Raw genomic sequence first — 10,559 nt, forward strand, 5'->3', positions numbered from 1 at the left:
GGCATGTTTATGCAAAACCCTGTGGGGGAGTTTGGTGTCACACAATCCCTAGGAGTTGAAATTGGCTTGAACAACAAACATTTCACTGATTAGGGAAAAGTCCTGAGGAAATTACAAATAAGTAGCTCCAGAGCAGTTCCGTGTTTTCTCTTTTGCTTTCTGCCAACACCTTGAGGTCAGTTTTCTCACTGCTCTTTCAGAGAGCTGTTTTTTTTCTGTTGCTGGTTGTCACCATTCTCGCAGTCTCCCATGAGTCCTCTGTGACATCTCATCTAAACGCTGCCTCTGTCACCTTTCATCCTTGGACGCTCACAGTCTCACTGGTTTTGTTCCCAAGCTTCTGATCCAGACTTCCATGGAGTAAACCTTTCTAGACCACAACGCTCAGTTCTTCATTTCTCTGCTCACAAAGCTTCAGGCTTAATGTTTATGGGCGGTAAAATATCACACACCATGAAAACCAATTGCTTTTTAAATTTTTCCAAGAAGAGACACAGAATAACAGCTGTAAAAAATGTAACTGCAGTAGTAATTGCAGGTGATTCTTCTTTGCTACCTTTTCCCAATGTTTGACACATTACTCTGATAGAAAAGGTAAAAAGTTATTTATCTCCTCAAGGGGGAAGAGAGTTCTGGTGGCCTAATGGTCATTGCTCTCCCAACCCCAAGGCAGCTGGTTCAAATCCACTAGCTGCTCCATGGGATAAAGATGGGCAGTCTCCTGTGTGATTTATAGCCTCTGAAGACCTGCTTGGGGTCAGGGATGGGGATTAGTTATGAGTCGGTTCTAACTCGAGTGAATTGAGTTAGAGGGGGAAGGGGAGCCCTGGTGGCACAGTCTGTAGGGACTCTATAGGGAGTTGTGCTGCTAATTCAAAGGTGGGGCCTCTCTGCCAGTTCAAATCCACCAGTGGTTCCGAGGAATAAAGACAGGCCATCTCCTCTTGTGATTCATAGCCTCAGAAACCACAGAGGGTCAGCTATGAGTCAGTACCACTCGACAGCATTGAGTTTTTTGTGGAGGGAAAAGCCTACCATGTTTGGCACTGGATCGTTTCTCATATGCCTGGCTTTCTCCCTTTCCAGATTTCCCTCTGCTTTAGATGAGGATTGGGCAGCAGCCATATATCCGACGCGAATCCCAGGGAGAAGGGACCTCACTGGTGCGGCTGCTGGTACCCTTTCTTGCTTCAGAAGCCTCCTTGCCCTTCACAAACTGGCTCTGTGCCATTCCTGGCTGGCCCAGGGGCCTCTTCTATGCCCAGGCCTTGTATTTCAGGGCTGGGTCTGGGCTTTCTCCCATCATGCTGCTTTAGGTTCATGGCTGCATTGCCCTCCTGCATCATGAGATCCCTGGGCATAGGAAGCAGCTGTGCTTTATTATGCATGGCAAATTTAACTGAATTGTCTTCCACTAAATATGTGACCTACCACCTGCCTATCAGTTTATCATTCTCCGTGGCTTGTATGGTGCTGTGGTGCTGGAAGCTGTACCACTAATATTTAAAATACCGGCAGGGGCCTCCATCGTGGATAGCTTTCAGCAGAGCTTTCGGACTAAAATGAATTAAGAAGAGAGGCTTGGGGACTTCTAAACATCAGCCAGTGAAAACCACAGACTACTACCCAACTTGTCTACTTTGGAAAGATCATTAGGAAGGAAAGACATCACGTTTGGTGAAGAAAGCCCATGAAGACATATGGGCCATGGTGAGATGAACTGGCCTACTGGCCACAGTGGTGGACTGACGCGCCCCTATAATCCCGAGGACAGTGCAGAGCTGGGCAAAAAAAGCCCCTTACTCTGTTATCACCGTAAGTCAGAGTCAACTTGACGGCAGCTAATGTCTATTTGCTGTCATTTATATAAACTTGAATTTTGTGTCTGTGGTTACTAGTATGATAAAATTAACTTTTCAGGCATCGCTGTTAACAGTCACCAATGAGACAGCCTCCGTTTAGTTAATTTTAATGTTGACTTAATAGCCATAGTAGAAACCTTTAATGTAAAGTTTTTAGAAGGCATAGAAGCCGTGTGGTCAAAGTGCGATTCCACATGGCTCTGCTTACTTTCAGTTCCCTGGTTTTGCTTATTTTGTTCTTTGATCCAGTAGTTCCCATGTAGATGTTGTATTGCTTCTGTCCTGTAAAAAGGCAAATAAGATCCAGGTTATCTGAATAGATACGTCACTGGCTGGGAAGGTTAATGGACAAGATCCGAAAAACAAAAGAACAAACTAGAGCATGCTACCCACCCTTAGTACGTAGACTCTTTCTATGCTAAAGGAAGCAGCTGTGTGCCTTTTAAAAAGAAGGGAGTGTGAGTGGGGAGTAGGGAGGAACTCTGCTACCTTCTTCCAAAGGGCCTGGTGCAGCTCACCTGTTCTGACACCCACCTGGTCTAATGCAGAGGTCAATAAGATGAGGCAGTTGATAGAAATGGTGGGCAGGAGCAGAAATTGACTGTGCAGTCCTATCCCTACCTCTGGTCCCCTGTGCTCACATATACTTCTGAGCCTTGGTAACCTGCTAGCTCTGACTTAATTACTCTAAGGATTAGTAATTACTTACAGGATTACTCTAAGTGTCTTTTTAAAAATTATCCAAGTAAAAGTTTACAGATCATCTTGGCTTTTCATTTAATCATTCATAGACATTGTGTTCTACAATTCCAGTTTATGTAATTAATTGATTATAATGTCTAATCAAATCCTTATTGCCTTCTTCTTTACTCAGTTTAGGGGAGCTCTTGTAGCCTCGTGGGTAAGAAGTTGCCCTGCCAACCCAAAGGCAGGCAGTGTGAAATCCACCAGGTGCTCCAAGAGAGAAAGATGAGCAGTCTCTTCTCCTGCGATTTACAGCCTCAGAAAACCCAGTGGAGGGTTGGCTAGGCGCTGGTCCCAACTCCAAGGCAATGACAGTTTTTCTCTGTTTCATTTTTTTAGTGCAGCCAATGTATCTATTAATTTTTACTCCCTTCTTATCTCTGTTAATCCTCCAAGACTGGTTGTATGTGTGAACCTTTCCTTGCTTTTTACATTAGTGGCCTTATATTAACATTGTCCTTTTGTGACTGACAGGTCACTCAACAGAGTTTTTTTTCCCTGGATTCATCTCTGTAGTGTAGTATTTCCCTTATTCTTTAGGACTGAGTGGGAATTCAGATAGCAGACTTATCCTTGCCTTTGATCCCTTGGGCTCACATAGGCATCTGAGCCTCAGTATCCCTGCCAGCTCTGAGTCCAGGATTATTGTAAATCTTTTGTTTAGGAGACCATTTTAAATTAGGCAGTAACTAAAAATCTGTGCTACTCCCTCTCCCTCTGGACATCTTCCAGACGGGAGGGGCTTTATACTCACTCAGAAGCATCACCACAGTGATGGTGCTGAAGATGTGGAACAATTCCCCCAAGCCTTGTTGTGTGAAGCTTGTTAATTTACAAAACACCTGCACACACTACCTGTCATGTGGCCTCAGGGTGATTATCCGCCTATTAGATGGAGAAGCACAGCCGCCCGGCAGCCTCTCACCTTGATGTTGATGCTGTGCATGGCGAGGTCCTTGCGCAGGGAGTCACACGCCTGAAGCAGTGGCAGCCTCTCCAGGACCTGCTGCCGCCGGGCTTCGCGGGAGGGCTCCTGTGTGGCCAGGGCATACTGACGCACTATCTGACGGAAGCGGACCAGCTCGTCCACCACACTGTGCAAAGTGGCTGAGCTGCTGTCTCCTGAAATAAGCTAAATACAGGCCAGGGAGGGGGTTTGCTCAGCAAGGTTGTATGCAGCAGAGTTACATCCACATCACACCAGAACCTGGATACCATGCTCTGCTGATGTGTGCAGAGGGAAGTCTATGCAAAGGCCAAGCCAGCACCAGTCTTTTCTTTTGAGTCCCTAACACTGGGTCTCTTTATAAAGAACTTGAAAGCTGGCTGTTTTCATTAGGGAGGTGGAGTGAAATGGTTGCTGGGTTGTTTACAACTGTTGAGCCTGCTGAGAGGAAGCCCCTAATCTCCAGTTCCCCTCATTTCCTTGGCCTTCTCAGCACTCCAGCAACAGTACACAAAAGCTGTCCCAGTCTAGAAGGAAAGGGCTCTGGTGGAATATGCACAGCCCCCTTCCCTTCCTCTGCTTCAGGGTCTCTCTATGTGTGGCCCCAAAGGCCCTTATTCATGTCTCAGAAAAGCAGGTTCGCACGCTCCCACCACAGACTGAAGGTTGAGGCCAGAGAACTTACACCAATACACTCTCCTGGAATTCTTAACTCATTAACATTTTAAGCATCACTTCTCTACAGGGTGAAAAGATGTTTATCATCTTTTTACCAAGAAGAGTCTAGAAGTCTAAGGCCATATGGCCCAAAGACATTAGATCATCAAACATATTTCCTGTCACCAAGTAGATAAATAAAAAATCTTTTCAATTACTTCCTATACATGTGAAAGTTGGACACTATCTAAGGATGAAAGAAGAAGAATCAATGCCTTTAAGTTGTGATGGAGAAGAGTACTGAATATCCTGTGGACTGCCAGAAGAACAAACAAAAAGTAGTGTAACTGGGGTGCTCTCTGGGGCAAGGATGGTGAAACTTCATCTCACATACTTTGGAGAATGCATGCTGTCAGGAGGGGTCAGTCCTTGAAAAAAGACATCATGCTGGGAAAGGTGGAGGGTCATAACAGGACAGATTGACAGTGACTACAGCAGTGGGCACGAGTATATCAGAAATGGTGAGAATGGCACAGGGTGAGGCAAGGTTCAGATTTGCTGTTCATAGGGTTGTCATGGGTCAGAGTCAGCTTGCTAGTACCTAACAACAACAACAGTACGGTTCACAATGTGAACCAAGAAACATTTCTATTACTAATCAATACTATCAATAATAAAAGTGATCAGTTAGATAAATTGATCAACAAGAGCAGTGCATCCCATTTCAGATATGGTTTACACTGGAGCTGACAGTTCACCATCTCCCTCCAATATTTCCTTCTACAATAAAGAATCGATCCTAGTGATTGTTCAGAAAATTGCTACTGAGAAGCTATTGCTATTAGGGTCAATACATGTAAAATACAAAACAGAGCCCCAGATATTTTGAAATTTCTAGTCAAACCTTTTAAAATGGAAAATCATATGATCTTTGTTGTTCCGTTATTGCTTCAAAAATCAAAGACAATTTGTTGTTACAATATTACAGCTGGTTTAGGTTGGGGCCAGATGCCAACATCTGCTTGAGAGAAGGTGAATTAACTGCTTTTGACAGGAGCCAGGTAAACTTGGCCAAATTAAGTCCCTTTTCTTACTCAATAGTGGTCTCTGGAAAGAGTCATCTAAAAATGGGCAAAGACATTGCAAGAGCTTGGTCGTCTTGGGCCAGAAGTGAAAGATTTTCATATGCATGGAAAAACAGACCCAAGGCTTCAAAAAAAAAGGCAAGCAAAACTACTGGGTAAAAGATATTTATACAAACAAATTCCAAAAAGAAGAAAAATTTAAAAAAATACAAAAAGAGAAAAGGAGCAATTAAAAAAACTCCAAAATTACCATGAAGATACTATAGTTTCTTCTTAAGAGTCAGAGAAATTCCCAGTAACAGAGGTCCTCAGGGACCAGGAGCCCACTCCCTGTGCAGTGGGGGAGTCATGGAGGCCTAGCCCAAGCCTACGTGACTCCTGTTTCAGCCTGAGTCAAAGGAGAGAGGTGCTCCTGGCTGCGGGCAGCCGAGCTCAAATGGTAGTGTGCTTTTCCAAGCAGCAGACTCGAAGAAGTGCCTGATGGGGCCATAAAGGAGTCAACACAGGTGAGCAGTTGCTCAGCGGCCAGAGAAGAATGAGCATCCCTCCCAACCTGTGATGACAGTTCTTGAGAAATGGCTCCATTTGACCATGATGAGAAGGAAATCTGTTGTATGTAATTTTTGGTAGCCCTTTTCTTTCCTCTTGAGAGCAATGAAGTTGGTAAAGCCAATAAGGCAGGGGGCTGCATGGAAGGGTAGCCTGATGGGAGCTGCGGAAGGGTCTTATTATGGCTTGAGCTGTCAAGACTCCAAGCAGAGTGAGGAAGGGGGGCAGGTGTGGGGCATCAGAGGCCTATAAGAGTATCTGTGCAAAGGGACGTCTTTTAAAGAAGGGTGACAAATGGGGCTGGGGGTGGCCTGGTCCCGAGAGGCAAAGCTCCTATAGAGAAAAGATGGCATCCACATGAGAGAGGGTATGGTGGTGGTGGAGGGAAAAATCAACTACATACAGGAAGATGAATAAAAGAAGTAAATTTACTTAGGCTACTGTTGTCAGTCTAGACCAGGCCATGGTCTTCCCAATTATTAGCTATGCATCAGAAAGCTGGACAAAGCTGATAGAAGAACTGATGCCTTTGAGTTGCTGGAGGAGAGTACTAAACATATCATGGGCGGCCAAGAGAACAAATAGGTCTGTCTTGGAGATGGTGAAAACAAGTTTCTTCTTGGAGGTAAAGATTCTGAAGCTCTGTCTCATATACTTGGGCGTGTGGCCAGGAGGGACCAGTCCTTGGAGAAGGACATCATGCATCGAAGGATGGAGGGACAGCATAGGAGAGGAAGACCTCAAATGAGATGGATTGACATGTGTCAGAGTCAGTGAAACTGGTTCAGGACAGGGCAGCCTTCAGAGTTGTTGTACATAGGGTCACTATGAGTCACAAATGACTCAACAGCACTTAACAACAGCAAATGGGTGCCAGATTTCTCACACTCAGAGAAGGGAGTTACTTGTGAAGAAAGCTAGAATGTACCCTTTGTTTTTGGATTATAATTGAGATAGCTATGGTAACTCCTGGGGGTCTCTGGTGGCCAAGTGGGGCTTCATGAAGGATAGGCAATCTCCTCTGGTGCAATTAACTGCCTCTGGAAACCCACTCGAGGGTCAGCTATGTGTCAGTTCTGACTCAATAATAAACGACCAGCACCACAACAATATGGTAACTCTTAGAATGAATAAAAGTAGATATTGCTATGACTGTCTGTATGTGTGTGGTTCTTTGTTCTGTCCATTGATAAGGTCAAGAAGCAGCTACAATCCAAGAGCAAAAAGCAGATCTAGCACACAAACCTTCACATCTAAATGCCCTTCTCTATTAAAAGCAACCACAACCAGAGACCCTTCAAGAAATGGATAACTCCATGGCTGGAGCAGAGAGAGTGTAAAAGAAGGGCCTGGAACATCTTTCAAGAAGGACAACATTTTAAAAAACTCCAAAAACCATGAAAAAGAATGTGTATAGCCTGCTTGTGTAGCTAAAATGGACTGATTCCTATTTTCGGCTAATAAAAGCTGGCTGTTTCAATGATATTAAGTGAAAGCTAGATCTGAGTGGATTTTTAAAAAATAATTATCTTTTTATGCATATAAACGAACTAGTCTGGCACAATTGCCCATTAAAAAGGAACATTTTAAAGGGAAGAAAAAATGGTTAAAAAAAACCCCAAACCTGTTGTACTGTCGTTCCTGCAAATAATCCTGCAATTAATCTTTTGTAAGAGAAAGATGTACCTGTTGATTTGCCAGAGAAATTCCAACAGTCTCTAAAAACTGTTCAATGTAGGAGACCATGGCGCCAAACACAGCAGGACTTCTAGGACCAGCCGTTTCCTGAAACAGATTATCCAAGGAAGCCTCTTTAAAATCAGCTTTGACCTCAGTTCTTAATTTGCAAAAGAACTAAGACTTTGATGGGTCACATCTACCTGTAGCAATTCTTCACATGTAGTGAAGACATACTTGGTTTTGAGAGTGCAGTACGTTACATAGCATGTTGTAAGTACAGAGTGAGTTAGAAAGAATCTGAATTTCTGATTCAGAATAAACAATGAGGAAATGTGTTCCATTTCTTTTTTTTTTTTTTAAATTGTGATTTAAACAGAAGTATACCAAAAGGTTGGTTTTCTTTCATTCATTGTGGTACTTTCCTCCCCTGCCCACATCCCCCTGCCCCCAGTATATTTTGCAATGCACCTCCTGGTCAAGACTGTCCTCATGTGTTCCATTTCTTATGCTTGGCTACAAGTCACCAAATTGCTAAGGGTAGAGACCCTTATGTGAAGTTAGCCTTAGTTTCTGGACCACTGGAATTACACAGAGACCAGGACAGACCCACTTGGACTATTTAAAACAGCAACAGCTAGTAACGCTTACTAGAAAGGGGGAATCGCCCTCCCTCAGCTACTCTCCTCCCACTCTCTCGGCGCAGGAAAACCACTGCACATAGTGGGAACTGTGACCAGTGGCAGCATGCTGGGTACATGAAGTGGTAAGTGAAGAGCCACTGGCCAAGTGGTTTAAGGGAAATGTTCTGATACTGGAATGGCTGAGGCTCGCAGGAATGGCCCATTAGTGGGTAGCACCCCCTCCCTGGGGTTGGGGTGCACATGATTGCACTAGACCGGCTTACTCTGTCTGACTGCTCCGAATATTTGGCAGAGTATCCCTCTGCTAAGTAAGCTTTGACTGAAATGTTATTACTTCCTCAAACTACCTATCTCAATCTGACTGCAGACAGTATATTAACTTCTACCGTGATAATATGCTTGTTTTGGGAGCTCCACTGCTAACTTAGCTGCCTCAGGACCACTGGCAAGTGTACTTAAGAAGCAACCCCTATGCCTCACCTGCAGGTGGTTCTGAAGGCCAAGGACCAAGATGCTGAATTAATGAAATGAAGGATTTGGACTAGAAGGATATTACAGTTATTACCGGAAGAAAGTGAAACGCCCAGGATAACCTTAAATAGCGCCTTCATGAATGCCTCCACTTTTCAGGACCTCAGGATTAAATAAATAGGCACTCCTCTGGAGACAGAGAGCTCTGGTGGCTTAGTGCTAAGGAACTGTGCTGCCAAGCCGAAGGTATGTGGTTTGAATCCAACAAATGCCCCATGGAAGAAAGATGGGCGATCTCTTCCGGTGTGATTTACTGCCTCTGAAATCCCACTAGAGAGGCAGCTATGGGTTGGCTCCAACTCGATGGTATATACCACCACCACCTCTGGAGGCAAGAACCAAGCCTTGATACACATCTGGATCATACATCTGATCCAAGATTACCATCTGGTAAGCTCAGATGCCATAAAGTTTCTCTGAGCAAATGGGTTTACACAGCAAACAATTAGCAAGCATGACATGTATACTGGTCAGCGTGCCAGGAACTGCTTCAAGTGTTCTGTTTAACTTAATGTTGTTAAATGCCATCAAGTTGACTGTGATTTATGGCAAACCCATGTTCACAGAGGAAAGCAGCTTCTTAGTTTTCAAAACTGTGACCTTTTGAAAACAAATCACATCTGTCTTTTTTTTCTTTTTTGGTTGGGAATCTTTTACTTCACATTGTATTTGGGAGATTCAAAACTGTTGATGCAATTAATTGTAGATTTTTTGCATTCTTATTACTGTTTAGCATTTGATTGTATAAATAGAACATGAGTTATTTATTCATTCATTATAAATGGGCCCCTGGTTTGTTTCCAGTTTCATGATTAGTGTTGTCAGAGGTATAATTATTTTTATTGTTTGTTTTTTGTTTTTTTATTTTTATGAGACTCAGCTCTTAAGATTTGTTAATAGTGCTATTTGTTGACTGGTTTTATACTAGCTAATTAAAGTCTGCTTTTATCTTTTTATTGGTAAAACCAGGCTGTTGTGGAAGACACCTCTGGGTGGGTTTGAACTGCCAACTTTGTGGTTATGTTCTGTTATGTTGGAACCAACTCATAGCTGACCCTCCAGTTGGTTTTCAGAGGAAGTAAGTCACATGGGAGGAGACTGCCCATCTTTCTCCCATGGAGCAACTGATGGATTTGAACCACTTACCTTTGAGTTGGTAGTACGGCTCCTTACCACTTAGCCACCAGAGCTCCCTTTTCTGGGGGGGATGGGGGGAGAGTGTCTATAGTCTAGTCTTTACATGTGCACACTCAGGGACCTGTTCTACACTTAAACCATATTTAGTTCTCACAATCTTGTGTGCTTGGGACTATTAATATTCCATTAAGGTGTTCAGCCTCCTCTCCAGGTGCCTGCAGAAACAGACTATAAATGCAAAATACAAAGGCTCCAGGAACTCTTAAAGAAGAAAGGGTTATTTAGGAGATTCTTGGGAAACCACCAGCTGTGGAAAATGAAATCAGTCCAGAGAGTTAGCATACTCTGCTTCTGTTCTTTCTTTACTGGGAAGAAAAACAAAACAAAACAACTAATCTGTCAGCACTAACAGCAGGACCAAGGGAGCTGTCATATCCTAATGAGTTACCTTAGTAACTGCCTTAAGCTGTCTGTTCCCATGGTGAATGAGGTCCATAATGGCATCCAAAGCTCTGGGCGTGTCAAAGTCATCTGCAAAAGCAGCCTTCACGGCCACCTTTGTGCTGCTTAGGCTGTGTGGAAAATAAAAGAGAGAGAGACACTGTTCAGTTAGACGACAAGGAAATTTTTTTCCTATAATTATATTTTATTAATTTTCATAAACATTTACAGAGATTTTGGGTTTCCATTCATTCATTGTTGCACTATTCTCTCTACCCTCCTCCCA

At 43.6% G+C, this 10,559-nt stretch overlaps 1 protein-coding gene across 1 annotated transcript in view; it reads right to left on the reverse strand.

The window, feature by feature from the left end:
• Positions 1-2,090: 2,090 nt before the first annotated feature.
• Positions 2,091-10,559, reverse strand: part of CARS2 (cysteinyl-tRNA synthetase 2, mitochondrial (putative)) — a 164,477-nt gene continuing 156,008 nt past the window's right edge. Inside the window, exons 12-15 of the mRNA XM_006883793.1 lie at positions 10,281-10,404; positions 7,530-7,628; positions 3,532-3,738; positions 2,091-2,144 (exon numbers count right to left, since the gene is read on the reverse strand). Coding sequence (XP_006883855.1) covers positions 2,091-2,144; positions 3,532-3,738; positions 7,530-7,628; positions 10,281-10,404 — 484 coding nt within the window. The remainder of the gene's footprint in view (positions 2,145-3,531; positions 3,739-7,529; positions 7,629-10,280; positions 10,405-10,559) is intronic.

Source organism: Elephantulus edwardii, unplaced genomic scaffold, assembly GCF_000299155.1.
Source record: "Elephantulus edwardii isolate Elephantulus edwardi_28Jun2011 unplaced genomic scaffold, EleEdw1.0 scaffold00030, whole genome shotgun sequence".
NCBI lineage: Eukaryota > Metazoa > Chordata > Mammalia > Macroscelidea > Macroscelididae > Elephantulus > Elephantulus edwardii.